Genomic DNA, 21518 nt, shown 5'->3' with positions numbered 1-21518 from the left:
AATGGCGCGATGCCATTTTCCCGGTGTTGTGCACATGCGCAGTAGAAAAATCGCTGGGGAAATGGCCACCGCATCATTTTCTGGAAATCTGGCCATGCGCTGTAGACTCTGGGACAGCACCTAGTGCCCAGAGCTTGGCGCTGCCATCGGCTAGAGAGGAGGGGGCCCAAACAGATCCTGCACACGGGCCTCCTCCACTCTGGATCAATTGTGTTTGAAAAATAATTCCCATATTCAGGCTTTCTTTCATAATTTAATTATATGCATGTGCATAGATGTTGGGCTCTGTAGGAAGAATTCCAGTTAGTGATGCAAATTTCTTTTAATATACTGTAATGATTTGTATCATTGATACATTTGTTTCCTTTTATACACTATACATGGAATTCCTGACAATGGGGGTCATTCCGAGTTGATCGCTAGCTGCCGTTGTTTGCTGCGTAGCGATCAGTGAAAAAAAATGGCTAATCTGCGCATGCGTTTGCACCGCAATGCGCACGTGCATCATACGGGTACAAAGTCCTTTGTGGTTTTGCACTAGTTCTAGCGACGATTCCAATCGCACAGACGAACGCAAGGAGATTGACAGGAAGTGTGAGTTTTTGTGGGTGTCAACTGACCGTTTTCTGGGAGCATTTGGAAAAACGCAGGCGTGGACGGGCGTTTGCTGGGTGGGTATCTGACGTCATTACCGTGTCACTCGTCGCAGCAATCATCGCACAGGATAAGTAACTACAGGGCTGGTCTTGTTTTGCACAAAATGTGTGTTAGCACTCCTGCAAAGCGAAAATACACTCCCCCATGGGCGTCGACTATGCGTTTGCACGGCTGCTAAAAACTGCTAGCGAGCGATCAACTCGGAAAGACCTCCAATGGAGGTCATTTAGAGTTGATCGTAGCAGCAAATTTGTTAGCTGTTGGGCAAAACCATGGTCACTGCAGGGGGGGCAGATATAACCAGGGCCGGATTAACAATGGGGCAGATGGAGCTGCAACTCCAAGCCTCCCATTGAAATAGGCCCAGAGAGTTCCCTGCAGTGCAGTGCAGCCAGTGATCACAGGAAAAAATATATTTCCTGTCATCACACACAGCAGCGCACTCACCTCCGGCTGCTCATTCACCCCCACCACGGCCCTCATAACTAAACCTACTGCTGCCAGTGGCTTTCCTTTCCTGTATCCATTTTAGGCTCTGCCCCTGGGTCCGCCTGAAGCTCCGCCCCTGGGTCCGCCTGAAGCTCCGCCCCTGGGTCAGTCTGAAGATCTGCCCCCATTCAGCCAAGGCTCCGCCCCCTGCCAATCCGAAATACATGCTTTGCTTATCATCCCCGCTGCAGCTTCCCAACAGGAAAATGCCTCATGAAAGAGGGGGAGGGGCTGCTGTCTTTAGGAGAGCTGTCTTCCACACCAGGCCCTGAGGTCTCCTCTGTAAGTGGTGTCTATGTCAGTAAGTGCTGCATGTGTGTGTCAGTAAGTAGTGTCTGTCAGTAAGTGGTGTGTGTCAGTAAGTTTTGTGTTGTGTGTCAGTAAATAGTGTCTGTCAGTATGTGCTATCTGTGTCAGTAAGTGGTGTGTCAGAAAGTTTTGTGTTGTGTGTGTCAGTAAATAGTGTCTGTCAGTATGTGCTATCTGTGTCAGTAAGTGGTGTGTGTCAGTAAGTTTTGTGTTGTGTGTGTCAGTAAATAGTATCTGTCAGTATGTGCTATCTGTGTCAGTAAGTGGTGTGTGTCAGTAGGTTTTGTGGTGTGTGTGTGTGTGTGTGTGTGTGTGTGTGTGTGTGTGTGTGTGTGTGTGTGTCAGTAAATAGTGTCTGTCAGTATGTGGTATCTGTGTCAGTAAGTGGTGTGTGTCAGTAAGTTTTGTGTTGCCTGTGTGTGTCAATAAGTAGTGTCTGTCAGTATGTGCTATCTGTGTCATTAAGTGTTGTGTGTCTGTGTCAGTCAGTGGCATAACTCCCGGAGGCAATGGAGACATTTGCTGCCGGGTGTTAGCCATCATTGGGGCACAGAAGAGCAGGCACTGAGGTTATACATGAATCCATATATGAATCCATCTATAACTGCTGTGTGTGTAACTGGCGCGCCACTAACCATTTCAGCAGTGAGCGCTGAGTGGTAGCACACCTGCCGTTGCTGCTGCTGTCAGAGCAGAGTTCCGGGATCTCGTCACCGCCATTGTGCCGCCGCTGTCTCAGAGCCAACCCATAGAGTGATGGTGGTTCAGTAGGTAGGGGCACCTGCCGGCTGCTCTGTTATGATTTTAGCTGCCTGTCTCAGCTGAGATCGGGCAGCAGCCGGCAGGACAGCTCTGAGTCTGCAGTGGGAGGGAGTGCAAGTGCCAAGCGAGGCTCGGCTGGCTGGCAAATGTAAACACGCCGCTTCGTTCGAGCGGCCACCGGCAGGACAGATCACTAAGCTGCTGCCCTCCTCCTGAGCAGGCTCGGCATTCTCCCTTCTCTAGCAGCTGCGGTGAAGCAGAGGTCCGCCTCTCCATAGCAAACACTGTTCCAGTGTCCTAAACTCCTTCTCACACTACAGGCCGGTCGGCACCGTAGGACAGCATAGCAGCTGGCGCTTGGTGAGCTCCACGTCCAGCGTGGATCCTCCTGCCGCTGGCCTCCTCTTCGACCTGCACCTGGATCCGTGGGCCTCCCAATGACACCATGCAGCTCACCACTTGCAAGGTTGGGATTGGACACAGTGCAGTGAGTGATCAGGTAGTCCTGTACCCAGCCCCCCCCCACCCACACCACTCCTGTGTGTTACTGCCCTGTACCCCACCACTGTGTGTGTGTGTGTGTGTGTGTGTGTGTGTGTGTGTGTGTGTGTGTGTGTGTGTGTGTGTGTGTGTAACCCCCTGTACCTCCCTTCACCCTGGTGTGTGCCACCCTGTATCCTGTACCTGCTACCTTTGTGTGTATGTCACCTTGCACCCCCCTACCCTGTGTGTATGACATTTTGTACCCCCATACCCCCTGTGTATGACACAGTTTACACCTCCTACACCTGTGTGTTTGACACCCTGTGCTCCCAGCCCCCTCGTGTATGTCACACTGTACACTCTCCACCTCTGTGTGTATGTCACCCTATACCCCCCCCCCCCCCCCCCCCAAAGGATGAGTTTACTTTTGATCTGTGGGAGGGGTTAAATTGGCATTTTATTGCATTTTTCCATGCCCTTTCTTCTACACACTTCGCTTGGCTTGATACTCCCAAGATAAATCCAAACTGTTGTAAGATTTTTTTTATTAGATTGAGGGATATAGTATGTGGTGACCACTAATGCTGTCTGTAGTATCTGTGGGTCACCGGTGCTGTTGTTACAATATGGAGGTGACAATGCTATCAGTAGCATATGGGGGTCACCAATGCTGTGGAGGGGGTGGGGGGTACTTGGTATGAACTTACGTCACTGGTGTCAGTAAGTAGTGTCTGTCAATAAGTGGTGTGTGTCAGTAAGTTTTTTGTTGTGTGTGTGTCAGTAAGTGGTGTCTGTCAGTTACTGGTGTCTGTGTCAGTAAGTTTTGTGTGTGTGTTAGTAAGTAGTGTCTGTCAGTACGTTTTTCGTTGTGTGTGTCAGTGTTAGGCGCCGGGGTCCGCTTGTCCGCGCGGCCCGGCGCCTAGCAACTAGGGACGCTGTGCGCGTTCAGCCGCCGGCTCCCTAGCAACGCTAGACGCCGGGCGCGCTGAGCCGCACGGACCCTAGCAACGGGGACGCCACTGGCGGACCGCGTTCCCCGTTGCTGGGCTTAATGAACTAACACATACACCTGTCCTCCGGCCGTGCAGCAAGGCAGCTGCACGGCATTTATTCCAATCAGGCTCTAAGCAGCTGATTGGAGGACTCCCTGTTAAGTATCTTCCCAGGGCTTCTCACAGACGCCGGTAATAGCTTCCTGCATGCTGCTTTGGTTTGCTGAGAGTCTGTTTCCAGTCCTGCTGTATCCGGTCATTCCTGTCCTCAGAAGTCCAGTATTCGGAAGTTGTCATCTCATCCTAGGAAGTCGTTTTGTTCCCTGGAGTCCTGACTGATCACCGTTTAACATCGAGTGGTGTTTCGTGAGTTGCGGCTCTGCCGTGTGTTGCGGCTCAGCCGCTTTATCTTTATATCTTCTGTTGTCAGAGCATGTGCGGAGGGTTCCGCTTCCACAAGTCCTCTCTGGAACTCGGCGGTGCCAGGTAGGAGAAGTGGACAAGTGGATATTTTGGTTGTCCTTTTCTCTGGCGGTTTTTCCGCACATATTCTAGTTTTGAGTTAGCTTGTAGCCCCTGGCCTGGTTGTTTAGTCAGAGGGCCCCTTGTTATCTCCCTGTCTCGGATTTCCCTTTGTCTCTCACTAAGACCGGGGGGCATCGGAGTTGGGCAGACATAATCCGCCCTTCAAACGCGGCTGCCAAGGGCTCAAGCAACCATAGTCTCGCAGGGGATTTCTGACAGCACGGGTGAGACAACGGAGTTAGGGCGCCAGGGGCTATTTTCCATTCCCGTTCCCTTTCCCAGCATCTCGTTCCAGTGCTCCGGTCCTCGCAATAAGATCTCCTCAGACCAGAGTGCTGGAATCATAACATTATTACCGGCCATACCAAAAAATTAAAATTAAACAGGGCTTTAAGTTTTTCCCTCTCTTTCAGTTTTTGTTTAAAAATTTTTGGCCTCATGAATCCGACAGGTGTAGGGCCAAATCCTGGCCAGTTCTTAGTCAATCAGATTCAAGAACTTACTCAGATGGTTCAGGATCTTTCGCTTCGGGTGAAGTCGCAGGAAGATCTTTTGCGAGCCTCCCCAAGGGTAGTCCCTGAACCAAAGATGCATTTGCCTGACCGTTTTTCTGGCGATAGAAAAGAATTTTTTAATTTTAAGGAATCCTGTAAACTTTATTTCCGTTTAAGACCCACTTCCTCTGGTACTGAATCTCAGCGGGTTGGGATTATTATTTCTTTACTCCAGGGGGATCCTCAGACCTGGGCATTCGGTTTAAGGGCAGAGGATCCTGCATTGTTGTCAGTAGACGCTTTTTTTAAGTCTTTAGGGCTTTTGTATGATGACCCCGATAGAGAGGCGTCCGCTGAAAGTCAGCTGCGCGCTCTCAAACAGGGTAGAAATCCTGCAGAGGTTTATTGTACTGAGTTTCGCCGTTGGTCGAACGACTGTGGCTGGAATGACCCAGCCCTACGCAGTCAGTTTCGCCTTGGCTTATCAGAGTCAATAAAAGACAGTCTCCTCCAGTACCCCGCTCCTGAGACTCTCGATAGACTCATGGAGCTTTCTATTAAGATTGATCGTCGTCTCAGAGAGCGGAGGGCTGAAAGAGGAATACCTGTAAGGTCAAGTCCGTGTGTTTACTCCATTCCAGAAGACGTAGAGGAGCCCATGCAGATGGGTCTCTCCCGGCTGTCTCCTGAGGAAAGAGCCAGAAGGCAAAATTCCGGTCTTTGTTTGTACTGTGGTGGTAAGGGACATTTTGCTCGTAACTGTCCGAACAAGTTGGGAAACGCCTTGACCAGGTGAATTGTGAGGGGGTTCACCTAGGTCTGCAGCTTATCTCCTCGAATAACTCTCTTTTAGTCCCAGTTAAAGTTTCCTTTGGCAGCCTCAGTTCTTTGGTGTCGGCTTTTGTCGACAGTGGAGCTGCAGGAAACTTTATGGATTTAACTTGGGCTAATGCCTTAGGCATTCCTCAGTTACCATTGGGTAGGTGTGTCACCATGCATGGCTTAGATGGGAGTCCGCTTTCCAATGGGGTTATTTCTCTCTGTACACCTCCCGTGCTACTTACAGTAGGAGCTTTACATTCCGAAAAAATTGAGTTCTATCTTACACATTGCCCAGCAGTTCCAGTTGTTCTGGGTCACCCTTGGCTGGCCTTTCATAATCCCACCATTGATTGGCGGTCCGGGGAGATTTCACAATGGGGTACTTTTTGTGCTAAGGAATGTATTTCGTTTCCAGTCAGAGTAGCAGCTATCATTCCAGAACTCATTCCTGTGGAATACCTGGAGTTTGCCGATGTTTTCTCCAAAGGCAATGCAGACATTCTGCCTCCCCATCGGCCTTATGATTGTGCTATTGAGCTAATTCCTGGTGCCGCATTGCCAAAGGGAAGATTGTATGCATTGTCCGGGCCAGAAACTTCGGCTATGAATGACTATATTCAGGAGAGCTTACAGAAAGGGTTTATTAGACCATCAAAATCTCCTTTAAGTGCTGGTTTTTTCTTTGTGGAGAAGAAGGATGGCTCGCTTAGACCATGCATTGATTTTAGAGCCCTGAATAAGATCTCAGTCAAAAACACCTATCCTTTGCCGTTGATTTCTGTACTCTTTGATCAGTTACGTTCTGCTGTGATTTTTTCTAAGATTGACCTGAGAGGAGCTTACAACCTCATCCGAATTAAATCTGGAGATGAGTGTAAGACGGCTTTCAGTACTCAGTCGGGTCACTACGAATACCTGGTGATGCCGTTCGGCCTGTCTAATGCTCCAGCAGTTTTTCAGGACCTCATAAATGATGTGCTCCGTGACTTCCTAGGGAAATTCGTGGTCGTTTATTTAGACGACATCTTGATTTTTTCTGAATCGATGGAACAACATATCACCCAGGTGCGTCTGGTTCTTCAAAAGTTACGTGAGAATCATTTATATGCCAAGCTGGAGAAGTGTGAATTTCACGTCACGGAAGTATCTTTTTTAGGGTACATAATTTCCCTTCAGGGATTTTCCATGGAACCCAAGAAGCTTCAGGCCATCCTTAATTGGGCGCAACCCACCAATTTAAAAGCAATTCAGCGCTTTTTAGGGTTTGCGAATTATTATAGGAGGTTCATTCATTCTTTTTCTGACCTGGTTGCTCCCATTGTGGCTCTGACTAAGAAAGGAGCGGATCCTACCAACTGGTCGCATGAAGCTGAGTTGTCCTTCCGGGCCCTCAAACAAGCCTTTGTCTCAGCTCCAGTCCTCAGACATCCCAATCCGGAATTGCCCTTTGTTGTGGAGGTTGATGCCTCAGAGGTTGGAGTGGGGGCTGTCCTTTCTCAAAAGGATCCGGAGTCTTTGGAGCTACATCCTTGTGCCTTTATGTCCAGGAAGTTCTCCTCCGCTGAATCCAATTATGACGTTGGTAATCGGGAGTTACTGGCGGTAAAGTGGGCTTTTGAGGAGTGGAGGCATTGGCTGGAAGGAGCTAAGCATACTATTTCGGTATTGACTGACCATAAGAACCTGCAATACATTGAATCAGCTAAACGGCTTAATGCTCGGCAGGCACGTTGGGCATTATTTTTTACTCGTTTCAAATTTATTATCACTTTCAGGCCTGGTTCCAAGAATACTAAAGCTGATGCCCTGTCACGTAGTTTTCTTACGGTACACAATAACAATCCTGTTGTTACCCCAATACTTCCATCTTCGGTCATCCGGGCAGGCCTCACACAGGATTTATTTACCCAGTTAAACCAGCTTCAACACCAAGCTCCTAGATTTACTCCTGCTGGTCGTCTTTTCGTTCCTGAATTTTTGAGAGCTACTGTTTTAACTGAATTCCATGACAACAAGGTTTCAGGGCATCCGGGAATCACTAAGACATTGGAGTTAGTCTCTCGCTCAGTATGGTGGCCTAGTATGTCCAAAGACGTTAGGGAATTTGTTTTTTCATGTCCGGTTTGTGCACAGCATAAGGTTCCCCGTTCCTTGCCTATCGGGCAACTTATGCCCTTAAGTGTTCCTCTCAGGCCATGGTCTCATATTTCCATGGATTTTGTGGTTGACCTTCCCCTTTCAGCCGGATTCCGAGTCATATGGGTGGTAGTGGACCGTTTTAGTAAAATGGCTCATTTTATTGCTCTTCCCCGATTGCCTTCTGCTCAAGGGTTGGCAGTTTTGTTCCTCCGCCATGTGTTTAGGCTTCATGGGTTACCCACTGATATTGTTTCTGATCGGGGTCCACAATTTATCGCACAATTCTGGAGATGTTTTTGTGCTTCATTAAAGATGAAACTGTCATTAACATCCGGTTATCACCCACAATCCAACGGGCAAACCGAACGAGTTAACCAGTCATTGAAACAATATCTGCGCTTGTATTCGGCCAAGCTCCAGAATGATTGGTCCGAGTTTCTTCCTTTGGCTGAATTTGCTTACAATAATTCCTGTCATTCCTCCACTAAAGAGACTCCATTCTTTTCAGTTTTTGGTTTTCACCCCAGAGCTAATTCTTTTTTTTAATCATTTTCCAGTCTCCTCGCTGGCATTGACCTCCCATCTCAGAGCAATATGGAAAAAAGTGCACCTCGCTCTCGGAAAAGCGGCCTTTCGAGAGAAGAAATTTTCCGACAGGCTCCGACGTCCTTGCACTTTTAAGGTGGGAGATAGGGTGTGGTTGTCGACTCGCAACATCAGGCTTCGACAATCCTCGGCTAGACTGGGACCCAAATTTATTGGGCCATTTCTTATTATTAAAAGAGTCAACCCAGTTGCCTTTCGGCTACGTTTACCAAGATCTCTCAGGATTGGAAATACGTTTCATTGTTCCCTGTTGAAACAATACGTTTCTTCCAGTAGGTTTCCTCGGAGGATCTCTCAGGGTAGATCTCCAGTGGATGTACAGGGACAGCAGGAGTTCTTGGTAGAGAAGGTTCTCGATTCCAAATTATCCCGGGGTCGGCTTTATTTTTTAGTTCACTGGAAAGGCTATGGTCCGGAGGAAAGGTCTTGGGTCCTGGATAAGGATCTTCATGCCCCTAGGCTCAAGAGGGCATTTTTTCGGGAATTTCCTCAGAAACCTGGCTTTAGGGGTTCCTTGACCCCTCCTCAAGGGGGGGGTACTGTTAGGCACCGGGGTCCGCTTGTCCGCGCGGCCCGGTGCCTAGCAACTAGGGACGCTGTGCGCGTTCAGCCGCCGGCTCCCTAGCAACGCTAGACGCTGGGCGCGCTCAGCCGCACGGACCCTAGCAACGGGGACGCCACTGGCGGACCGCGTTCCCCGTTGCTGGGCTTAATGAACTAACACATACACCTGTCCTCCGGCCGTGTAGCAAGGCAGCTGCACGGCATTTATTCCAATCAGGCTCTAAGCAGCTGATTGGAGGACTCCCTGTTAAGTATCTTCCCAGGGCTTCTCACAGACGCCGGTAATAGCTTCCTGCATGCTGCTTTGGTTTTCTGAGAGTCTGTTTCCAGTCCTGCTGTATCCGGTCATTCCTGTCCTCAGAAGTCCAGTATTCGGGAGTTGTCATCTCATCCCAGGAAGTCGTTTTGTTCCCTGGAGTCCTGACTGATCACCGTTTAACATCGAGTGGTGTTTCGTGAGTTGCGGCTCTGCCGTGTGTTGCGGCTCAGCCCCTTTATCTTTATATCTTCTGTTGTCGGAGCATTTGAGGAGGGTTCCGCTTCCATAAGTCCTCTCTGGAACTCGGCGGTGCCGGGTAGGAGAAGTGGACAAGTGGACATTTTGGTTGTCCTTTTCTCTGGCGGTTTTTCCGCACATATTCTAGTTTTGAGTTAGCTTGTAGCCCCTGGCCTGGTTGTTTAGTCAGAGGGCCCCTTGTTATCTCCCTGTCTCGGATTTCCCTTTGCCTCTCACTAAGACCGGGGGGCATCGGAGTTGGGCAGACATAATCCGCCCTTCAAACGCGGCTGCCAAGGGCTCAAGCAACCATAGTTTCGCAGGGGATTTCTGACAGCACGGGTGAGACAACGGAGTTAGGGCGCCAGGGGCTATTTCCATTCCCGTTCCCTTTCCCAGCATCTCGTTCCAGTGCTCCGGTCCTCGCAATAAGATCTCCTCAGACCAGAGTGCTGGAATCATAACAGTCAGTAAGTAGTGTCTGTCAATAAGTGGTATCTGTGTCAGTACATTTTGCGTTGTGTGTGTGTGTCAGTAAGTAGTGTCTGTCAGTAAGTGGTGTCTGTGTCATTAAGTATTGTGTTGTATCTGTGTGTCAGTAAGTAGTGTCTGTGTTGAGCATGTATGTCAGTAAGTAATGTCTATCAGTAAGTGTTGACTGTGTCAGTAAGGTTGTGTGTGTCAGTAGTGTCTGTCAGTAAGTGGTGTCTGAGGCAGTTAGTTTATCTGTGTTAGTAAGCGGTATCTGTGTCGTGTGTATCTGTATCAGTAAGTTGTACCTGTGTCAGTAAGGGGTGTGTGTTAGTAAGTATGTATGTGCCAGTAAGTGTTATCTGTCAGTAAGTAGTGTCTGTGTCAGTAAGGGGTGTCTCAGTAAGTGTGTCTGTGACAGTATGTGGTGTCTCAGTAAGTTGTATCTGTGTCAGTAAGGCGTGCCTGTCAGTAATTTTGTATGTTCCAATATGTGGCATCTGTGTCAGTAAGTGGCGTCTATGTCAGTAAGGGTTGTCTGTGTTATTAAGTGGTATCTGTCACTAAATGTATCAGTAAGGAGTGTCTGTATATGTGTGTGTCAGTAAGGTGTGTCAGTAAGTGTATATTAGTGTGTTTGTGTCAGTGTGTCTGTCAGTAAGGGGTGTCTATGTCAGTAAGGGCTATTTGTGTCCATTAGAGATGTCTGTATAGGTAAGTGGTGTCTGTGTCAGTAAGTGGTATCTGTCAGTAAGGGATATCCATGTTCAGGGCCGCCATCAGGGGTGGGGGGCTGCCGGACAGGAGTGCCTGGCCTGGGTAGAAAGGGGGGCTTCCTCTGGCTCCTATAGTAGGGTTGACACTGCACTTAAGCTCTGGCCCGGCCACACAGAGCTTATCTTCCAGCTTAGATGTGGCCCAGCAACCACCCTCTCTTGTACTCCCAGACAGCCTGGCAGTGTACCATGTGTAATCTGTGGATGCCTGAGATGTCCCTGGGCCAGTACAGTGCTCAGCAGCCAGCATCTTTTCACTGGTGAGGACCTTTGTATTAATGTTGCCGCTCAGAGGGGAATGTGAGTGTGTGAGGGTGAATGTCACTGAGAAACAGAGGGGAATGTGAGTGTGTCTGTGGTGGTCACTGACAGACAGAGGGGAATGTTTGGGAGGTCACTGAGAGACAGGTGAATGTGGGGAGGAGGGTCGCTGAGAGACAGGAAAATGGGGTGTCACTGACACAGGGAGGAATGTGTGAGCAGTCACTGAGAGACAGGGGAATGTGACGAGGGGGGACACTGAGACAGGTCAATGTGGCCATGTCACTGAGGCAGAGGGTAATGTGGGAGGTGTAACAGAGACAGAGGGAAATATGGCTATGGGGCAGCATATGCATGTGTGAGACCGTGTGGTTCAGGGGGGGGGGGGGGGGTTACCTATTTATTCTGTCCCAGGCCCCACAATATCTCATGTTATCCCTATCCCTGCCAGTAAGAGTGTTTGTGTCACTAAGTTGTATCTTTGTCAATAAGGGGTGTCTGTTATTATGTATTTATGTGCCAATAAGTGGTGTCTGTGTCCGTAAATGCCATCTGTCAGTAAGTGGTGTCTGTGTCAATAAATGTTTGTGTTAGTAAGGGGTGTCAGTAAGAGGAATATGTCAGTAAGGGGTGCCTGTGTCCATAAGTGATATCTGTCAGTAAGCAGTGTCTGTGTCAGTAAGTGGTATCAGTAAGTCTGTGTCAGTAGGTGGTCTGTGTGTCAGTAAGGTCTTCAGTCTATATCTGTATTTGTGTCAGTAAGGGCTGTCTGTTGGTAAGCGGTGTCTGTCTGCAAGTGTGCCTGTGTCAGTAAGAGATGCCTGTGTCGGTAAGTGGTGTCTGTGTCAATAAGTATCTGTATCAGTAACTGTGTCCTATGAGCCCTCAGTTCCCTGTTTGCTCTGTTTTTCCCCTGCCTCTGCTCCCCTTTCCCTATCTCCTCTGTATTGCCCCCTGTTTTCTAATCTTTCCACACTCTCTCTGTTTTGCACCATCGTTTCTCCCCTTTCCATCTTCTTTGCATGTTGATACAACGCTCTGTATCATATGGCGGTCACTGCGATGCTCTCTGTATTAGATGCTGGTCACTTAGATGCTCTCGGTATAATAAGGTGGTCACTGAGATGCTTTCTGTATCATATGGTAGTCACTGATTCTCTGTATTATATGGTGGTTACAAACGTTTTCTTGTTATAGCGTCACTATTCAGTGGTGAAGGTAGGCACTAGCTTTGACCTCCATCGGGATAGCCACACACCCTATTTAGACCACACCCACACCACACTGGTCACACACCCACATCACTAATCACACCACCGCAGCGCTTGTCACACCTCCTGCCAAGGTACACAATAGACCCTTCCTAAATGTCAGCTCCAGGCCCATGTGGACCTTAATCTGGCACTGGATATAACATGTGCAGAGAGAGTTAGATTTGGGTGGGTTATTTAGTTTCTGTGCAGGGTAACTGGCTGCTTTATTTTTACACTGCAATTTACATTTCAGTTTGAACACACCCCACCCAAATCTAACTCTCTCTGCACATGTTATATCTGCCCCACCTGCAGTGCACATGGTTTTGCCCAACTGCCAACAAATTTGCTGCTGCGATCAACTCTGATTTACCCCCTATGTTACACTTGTATCACTTTGTAGCTGAGGGTATTGCCGCTTTCTCCAGCAGGTTAGCAGTATGATCCAGCTTTTAGCTTCCCTTGGTTATTATTGGATTTTTGCTCTATGCTGGTAGCACAGTTTCTACACCTAAAATTGTCATTTGCACTTGTCAGTGACGGTGATACTTATATCATTAGACAGGTTGTTACCCACAAAATGACTTTTAGTATGTTTATTACAAGGTCACAGTGTTTTGTGCATGCCCTCCACACAGTGGTTTAGTGCACCATTATAGTCTCATCTGATTCTAGGTCATAATGATACAACATGTGGCATAATAAATAAAAGGAACAAATTCCACGTGGGTATTTGTATTCTTCAATAGTTTAAAACTATACAGAAATAAAGGAAATGATTTTAATTAAATAACTACAAATTATCCAGTGTGATTGGGAAACTGATTCCTGTTTGTCTACTGCTTGCTCTTCATATTGATGCAGTCCATAGAAACTGGGGGTTTTGCGCATGTGCAGTACTGCCGCCACTACTGTGCATGTTTCGGTCCCAGCGCCTGTCGGCTACATTCTGCAGATGCTGGGACCCAGACTTTGGCGGAAACAAGGTGGCACGGACCAGGCAGGCAGCACAGCCCCCTCCTCCACCAAGGTAGGAGCTGCTGCTTGTCAGTACAGCATTTTTCTTCCTGTCTTAGAATGGGGCTACCCATTGCTTCATTTCTTCTCAAAAACACCAAAGGCTGTTTGGAACGGGAGACTATGGGCAACACGTTGACACATTGGGGTATATTTAATAATGTTCACTTTTGGGTTTTGGGTGATTTTGCATATGATTTGCATTTGGAGATTTACTAAAGGAAAAATCAAATGTAAAATCCCACTCAAAATCAAATTTTGGCAAAAACACAATTCTTTCACATAGATCAGGCATTCCCAACCACGGTCCTCAAGGCACACCAACAGTGCAGGTTTTAGTGATATCCGGGCTTCAGCACAGGTGACTTAATTAGTAACTCAGTTATTTTGATTTAACCATCTGTGCTGCAGCCTGAATATCACTAAAACCTGCACTGTTGGTGTGCCTTGAGGACTGTGGTTGGGAATGCCTGACAGATGAACATAGGATCCCCTGATTTACTAACATTCAGTTGGGATATGCCTGAGCCAAGTTCAGGATTGGAAGAGATCCACTAGCTTAATTTACCTGGAGTTTAGCAACTGGCAAGGCAAGGGTTGATTGCAGACAGACTGGATGCAAGATGACTTGGCAAGGCTGGGGTTAATTGTAAACTTTGGCTAGGTGATACTGGCAAGGCTGATGCAAGTGTAGAGAGCAAGACTTGATTAAAACAGCTGGCAAAGCATGGGTTAATTGCAGGTCAGGTTAGCAGGATACTGGAATGGTTACTGCAGACAGGCTTGACAAGGTATGATAACTGGAAGCCACAAGATTGAATATGCACTGGTAACTGAACAAATGGAACTGAATGAATGAGGTGATAACTGCTGGGAGTAACCAGGTAAGTGTGTATGAGTTGATTTAAAGCAAAGTTCTGTCAGCTTGAGCAGAGAGACTTGCTTGATGAATAGTGATCAGGCTGTAATAACACACAGAGGCAGAGTTTTAGCTTTGAGTACTGATACAGATATCCAGAAATTGCTGCAGGCCTGTGAATACAGGCACGGCCGGAGTGAATAAAGTTTACTACCAACAACCAATGACACACAGGCTGGATGTTCACGAGACCTGAGGTGGCAGGATAAACTCATGAAGACTTTGCAGGAGTTAGCCAAATATCAGGACAATGCATGAGAATAACTGAAGGGCTATGGCTGGATGTTGACACTGAGCAGAAACAGACACAGGATGGCAGGTACTAGGCAGGATCCAATAAGGCACGGGTCCTAGGACTGGCAAGGAATCAGGACTCAGGAACAGATGGGTTCAGACAGACAAACCAGGGTTACAAGAACTGGGAACTGCACAGTATGCAGCGACCACGTGGCAGGCTACATTGGTGAAGAAACTTAGTAATATCAACAGCCCCAAGAACAGGGCAGAATCCCTAATGAAAGGGAAAGAGACCAATCACAGGAGGAGTCAGATAAAAGTATTTCAAATAGGTGTGCTACATACTGTACGTAGCAGCCGGCTTCCAGGTTGCTAGGAGATAATCAGAACACAAACCAGAATGAGTCACAGCGGTGGCTCTTAACACATTCGAATTGGAAATCAAACACAAAATCAAACTACAAATACCCCAAATAATAGACAGACAGGCAGGCGATTTTAGCTTCTAGACAACATTCTATTCCCTAAACTATCATTATGATGCTGATAAAAGTAGAGATGACGGATCCTATGCCAATGTTTTTGCAATGAAGTGCCTGTGCAAAGTCTAATAGCTATGCCACTTGCAGCGTTTATCATTATACAGAGTGATTGACAGTCAGGCATGGTTTGTGGGAGTTGAAGGGGGTGTGGTTGCAAAAATGCAGGCGTGTCACAGTCAGTTTTGGGGCATGTCACAGGGTGCGCATGTTAATCGGTACTCAAGCAATGTACCTCTGGCATCTCTGTTCAGAATGCCATGCTGCTTGGCCATTGATTTAATCAAGCTGCTGTTTATGAAAGGATGTGTGTGTGCTGGGAATGTGTACACAGTTACTGCGCCTTTGCGATGGCTCCACTGGGAGTCTCTGTACCTTTCAGGGCTGCTGACTTTTTTTAAATTATTTTACACATACTCAACATGCACAATCACAGCTGCAGTCACAATAGTGTCTGTCAATGATTCAGGCCAGATATTAATAATACAGTAAAGGCTCTCTGCTACTGGTCCAATTTACATGATTTTAGATGTTTTCATTAATTTTAAAAGAAATCAAGAAACACTTGAGGATCTGCGCAAATCGCTAATACAAACACAAAATCACTAGTCAAAATCAGACAACATTGAATTTGATGCAAAATCAATTATTGGTAAATATGGGATTTGATGAGTGAAAAAGAAGTCGATTTGATTAGATTTCACTCAATTTAAATCGAACATTAGTAAATATACCACAATGTCTCTTTTTCCCCCCCTAAGTATCATATATGCCTCTGATGCTTTCCTTGCTATGTTTGTCTGCCTACTGTTGTGTATGAAGACACTAGAGTCAGATTTGATACTCTCCTTCAGCAAGGGAGCTCCTGCTAGTGATAACTTTCTCTTTTTCTTTTCTTTTTCTAGTCCTCTACCCTTTGCTGAACAGTAATCCGGCCTTGTGATTGCTGTTGGGGCTTCTGGGTGCTTTAGTTTTAGTTTAAGGGTTATAGGTAATCCATATGCTTGGCATACACTGTCAAATAAAATGTCTGTCAGACCGATAGACATGTATCTAACAGCCTGAAACCCAGCAGACATTGTGGCCATACCATGTGAGGGGGTATGGCCACACAATACCTGGGTTTCTCCTCAGGGGAGACATTTTCCTATTTCTCCCCTGTGATAGAACAGGGAAAATGTCTGTCACTCGGCCCTGGGAAGTACATATGTTGCCCAATGAGGCCATCTTGACACTCATAAACTATCGGATCTGTCGTCCATGCCGACTCGTACAATATATGAAGTATAAACTGAAGTGAAAGCTGGAGCCACTGATCTTAGCATGAGGCCAAATGGTGGCACAAATAAGCTGCTGCTATTGGTCAAAGCAGAACAGCAGGACTGGCATATACAGTAGTGAGACAATGCCTCAGGCTGAGCTCCAGCCACTGGAATAGTGCAATTGAGAGTACGGTCACTACAGCAATGATCTGCCAGTTGTATGGCTGTCTTTAACGCATTTCATTTTCTCTTGGAGAATTTCTTCAGAAGGAATTTTTATATTTACTGGAGTTTTATGTATTTTTTTAAACTGTATCACTGCTAAGTGTTAGGAGTTTTGGTGCTACCATTCCTTCTAAATATATCAATCCTTTGCTGGAGCATTCTCTTTTTCACTTGAACACAAAGTCTTTCCAACAAGGTCCCCTCACACTAATGTCCTTTGGATGAATATTTGAACACTACTAGTGAACTTGTGCCAACAGTTAAAACTTATCTTCCACATATCGTAATGGGATCCTGCGTTCCCCTTCATTTTGGGGATGCAGGTATCAGCTGATCCTGGTTATTGGCTACTGGACCTGTCTGATTCTTCTATTTCAACATATAAAAAAACGCCTCCTTAAACATCTGGGTAATGCTGCCAAGTGAAACAATTGATAGTCTTTTTAGGAATCATGGAATATTACAGGAGATTTATACCTAATTTTGACATCATGCTACACTATCTATGGAGCAGGATGGGAGCCTATATAGAGAGTCAAATGTTTTTGTAAGTGCTACAACCTTGCTGCTTCTTGTTTTGTGAGTTGGACATTAGGTCCACCCTTAGGTCTGATTTATGTTAGTCTGTGTTGGACAGTCTACCAGCTTTGTTTTTTCTGCTGCTTAATAATACTAGCTGTATGAAAGGAAACCATTGGACTTGTGTGTTGAATGGCTGCTGCATAACAAAGTACGACTGCCTAAGCCAGGAGATAGCACCCATAACATGATCTTGTTTTATACATTAAAATTTGGTGTGGTTTTACACATTATGGCATAGTACTTTTTTTTTTTTTTCTTTTTTTTCTGTACTTGTGTATAATAGCTGTTATAATATTTATGTCAGAACTCTTTTTTTTTTATGTGAATTCAAGTCTGACTCTGGTGCTGGTTCTGTAAGGTGTGCTCTATGCAGGAAACTTGGTGGATGTACATATGTAGCCATGCTCATTGTCGCTACATCTGCACTAGTCAGGCTCTCTCACCATGGCTAGGCACGCACATGCCTAGCTGCGGCAATTGCTGCTCCCATTCATGCGAATGGGCACATGCCCCAGACGTGCACGCGGTCGTGCATAATAAGATGCAATCACGGCAGGATATAGCCACAATGAGGTAAGGTATAACTAAGGCTCATGGAGGAATACAATTCATGAGAACTTTATTAAAATGTACTCAGAGAACCCTGAGACTGGAACTAGGTTAGAATAGACTGGATTGGAACAGGTGAATACAGGAACAGGAGTCAGCTTGGGAATTGACCTGCACTTAGGCCGGACTGGAACTGGTGAGAACTGGAACAGGAGTCAACTTGGAATCTGACTTACACTTGGACCAGACTGGAACTGATGAAAACTGGAACTGGAGTCAGTTTAGGAACTAACTTGCAGTTAGACTGGACTGGACTGGAAACGGGGAGAACTAGAACAGAAGTCCGCTTGGGAACTGACCAAAGATCAGGTGTCAGCAGCACACTCGATTAGCACACCGGATACTGTAAGTAGTTTTGCTGGAATCACAGTGCTGGTTATACTGCTGAACACTGGAGCAAACAGCTAAAGTATCGCTGAAGGGAAAGGCAGAGCTTCTGGAACAGGGACTGAACTCAGGAGTTTGGAACAGGTACTGAACTCAGGAGTCTGGAGCCTAGACGTGTCAGTAAAGTTCTAGCTGTGACTGGTGGATCCAAGCTGGGTTGCAGTTGGGAGGCGGACTCTCCAGGAAGACTTAAAGTTCTTAGCTACCCTTGAGATAACGACTGCGACTGGGACCTCTGAACTGAGTTCCGATTAGGAGACGGTCTCTCCAGGATGGAAGCGGGCTGGTTGGATAAAGTTCCTTCACATGAAGCACTAAAAACTTGTAGATGAGGATAATGAAGGAAAGAAGACTGACACTACTGATTATCTGAAGGAGAATCCCTGGAGGACTGGGGACACTGGTATACCATGATCTGGAGTCGGACCACCCCCTCGCAGACTGGAGCGGTGACTGTAGCGGAGCAACATCAGCAGTTGGACTTACACAGTGTCGGTATAGGACAGGGAGCGTGTGAGTTTAGACAGGTGGAGATTGTGAAAAATGGGGCTGCAATTAACAACAGGAACAAGAGCACACTGTGGAAACTATGAGCACAGAGCACTAGCATGCATACTAGACTGTGTGAGATGTTGCACTGGTGTCAGAATGCCCCAGAATGCTCTCAGAAATACCCTGTGCCCTCCTGGGTTTTGCATAGCCAAAATTACCTGAATCAGGCCTCTGATTGGTCCCCGCAAGTCATGTGCAGAACCAAGATGGCGGCATCCTGCACCTGGCACCGCCAGGACTCTCAGCCGCATGGAACTCTCCTTTGCTGCCTGCTTTCCCCCACCTGCCTCCTGGACCTCCAGCCGCACACCAGCCGCCCACTCCTGCCAGCCGCTTCCATCCGCTGTAGCGCTGCCGGGGAAGAGACCACAGCGGCTGGACTGGTAAGCACTGGCTCCCTGCTATCACACTCCCGCTAGCCGTGACAGTACCCCCCCCCCCTTTTGGGTGACCTCTGGACACTTCCTCGGTTTCTTATGGTTCCGAATATGAAATCTCTGAATTAAGGCAGGAGCATGAACATTAGTGGCATCAACCCAGGCCTGTTCCTCAGGCCCATAACCTCTCCAACAAATAACGTCTTCGGTAGTCCAGAATTTGTTTAACCTCGAACTCAACTCCTCTGTCAGTAAGGACTTTGGGAAGATGTGGTAGACTTCTTTGAAAACGATTAAGCACCAAAGATTTAAGTAAGGAAATATTAAAGGAGTTAGGAACTCGCAGATATGGAGGGAGTTTGAGTTGGAAAGTGACTTTTTCTATAGGGAATGGTCCAATAAACTGGGGAGTGAACTTCATAGAAGGAACCTGAAGTCTCAAATTCTGAGTAGACAGCCACACCAGATCTCCAACTTTAAAACTAGGTGCCACTTGTCTCTTCTTTTTGGCCCAGAATTCATACTGTTTAGAGGATTTATGAAGAGCAGCATGTACCTGCCTCCAGAGACTAGAGAATTGCTGGACAGAGGATTTAACTGCTGAAAGATCTTGAGTGGGTAGACTTAGAAATTGTGGAATATTGTGGAATACCATAGACAATAAAAAACTGAGTGGTTCCTGAAGAAGAATGATAAGTGTTATTATGGGCAAACTCTGCCCATGGAAGAAGGTCAACCCAATTATCCTGAGAAGAAGACAAATGAAGACATATCTTGAAATGTCTTCATTTGTCTTGATTCACTCTCTCTCTCTCTCTCTCTCTCTCTCTCTCTCTCTCTCTCTCTCTCTCTCTCTCTCTCTCTCTCTCTCTCTCTCTCTCCATTGGTCTGTGGATGATATGCTGCAGAAAATTTCAACTTAATCTGGAAAACTGCGCAAAGGGATCTCCAAAATTTGGCCACAAACTGAACTCGACGGTCAGATATGATCTCTGAAGGTAGTCCATGTAACTTGAAAATTGTGGATATGAAGAGTCGCGACAACTCTGGAGCAGTAGGAAGACCCTTGAGGGGAACGAAATGAGCCATTTTTGAAAAACATTCAATGACCACCCAGATCGTAGTGAAACCTTGGGAGTTGGGCAAGTCTGTAATAAAGTCCAGGGACAGGTGGGACCAAGGCCGGTGAGGAACAGAAAGAAGTTGTAATGGACCCAAAGGAGCTTGTCGAGGTATCTTATGCTGTGAACAGTTGTTGCACAAAGACACAAAGTCGGACATATCTGATCTCATGGAAGTCCACCAATATGATTGTTGTATAAACGTCAAGGTCTTATGGACTCCAACATGTCCGGAGAAGCAAGATGCTTAAGCCCAACTGAGGAGTTGCTTCGAAGATGAGGAGAGACAAAAGTTTTCCCAACAGGAGGTTGAACTGCAAAAACTGTAGGATTTAAAACTTGGATTGAGACAATTAAGATTTTTAGGAAAACAAGATTCTCTTGATCGGTGTATATTGTTACAGGGTGTGAGGACTTTTCTAAAATATATCGCCACTCCTCCAGAGTAAGTTTTACCGCCAATAGTTCTTGTTCTCCGATTTTTTTTTGGCGGGCAAGAATTTCCTCGAGAAATGCCCCCAGGGGTATAAAGAGTTATCTGGAGCCCTTTGAGAAAGAACTGTCCCTACTGCTTCAGAAGTGACATCTACTTCCAGAAGAAATGGCTTGTTAGCATCCAGCTGGTGGAGGACTGGAGCTGTAATGAAAGAATGTTTAAGGAGTTGAAAAGCGGAAACAGCTTCTGGTGACCAACAAGACGGATTAGCTCCTTTGCAAGTTAGAGCTACAATGATGGCGACTATGGCTGGAATTTTTTTAATGAATTTGCGATAGTAGTTGGAAAATTCTAAAAATATTTGTATGGCACGTAGTGTGGTAGGCTGGACCCAGTTGAGAATGACTTGTACTTTTTCAGGATCCATTTGCAGACCCGAGGCAGAAATTATATGACCGAGGAATGGAATTGAAGTTGCTTCAAACACTTTTCTAACTTGCAAAAGAGATGATTCTCCCATAACTTTAGAAGAACTTCACAGACTAGCTGCCGGTGGGTTTGGACATCTGAGGAAAAAAATTAAAATATAATCCGGATAAACTACAACTGATTTGTAAAGCATGTCACGGAAGATCTCATTAACAAAGTTTTGGAAGACAGCAGGGGCGTTGCTGAGACCGATTGCATAACTAAATATTCATAGTGCCCATCTCTGGTTTTGAATGCTGTCTTCCATTCATCTCCAGCACAAATTCTGATCAGGTTGTGGGCACATCTTAGATCCAACTTGGTGAAAAGCGATGACCCTATCAAAAAGCTCCGTGATCAGCAGTAAAAGGTATCGATCGGTTCTTTATGGTGATTTCATTCAAGTCTCTATAGTCGATGCAGGGGCATAGACCCTCATTCTTTTTACTCACAAAAAAAAATGGCACCAGCAGGAGATTTGGAGGGACGAATTAATTCCTTACTTAAATTTTCTTGGATGTATTCAGACATCGATCTAGTTTCTGGAGCTGATAAAGGATAAATACGGCCACGGGGTGGCACCTTTTCCCGGTATCAGGTCAATCGGACAGTCCCATGGCCTGTGGAGTGGTAGTATGTTGGCACTTTGTTTACTGAAGAATTCTCTGAATGCTGAATACTGAGGAGG

The 21518-nt window shown here is 46.5% G+C and overlaps 1 protein-coding gene and 1 long non-coding RNA gene across 3 annotated transcripts in view; both read left to right on the top strand.

Annotated features, from left to right (window-relative positions):
- The first annotated feature begins 13856 nt into the window (after positions 1–13856).
- The window catches only part of FILIP1 (filamin A interacting protein 1), a 393141-nt gene continuing 385479 nt past the window's right edge, over positions 13857–21518 (top strand). For both annotated transcript variants that reach the window (XM_063916831.1, XM_063916828.1), the window contains exon 1: positions 13857–14000. In XM_063916831.1, the coding sequence (XP_063772901.1) occupies positions 13968–14000 (33 nt within the window). In that variant the 5' untranslated portion in view covers positions 13857–13967. The remainder of the gene's footprint in view (positions 14001–21518) is intronic.
- The window catches only part of LOC134909684 (uncharacterized), a 65357-nt gene continuing 58002 nt past the window's right edge, over positions 14164–21518 (top strand). Inside the window, exon 1 of the long non-coding RNA XR_010176003.1 lies at positions 14164–14354. This is a non-coding gene — a long non-coding RNA (uncharacterized LOC134909684). The remainder of the gene's footprint in view (positions 14355–21518) is intronic.

The sequence above is a fragment of the Pseudophryne corroboree genome, chromosome 4 (genome assembly GCF_028390025.1).
Source record: "Pseudophryne corroboree isolate aPseCor3 chromosome 4, aPseCor3.hap2, whole genome shotgun sequence".
NCBI classification, from domain to species: domain Eukaryota; kingdom Metazoa; phylum Chordata; class Amphibia; order Anura; family Myobatrachidae; genus Pseudophryne; species Pseudophryne corroboree.
The sequence above is the reverse complement of the archived record's forward strand: the minus strand, read 5'-3'. Positions and strand labels throughout refer to the sequence as shown.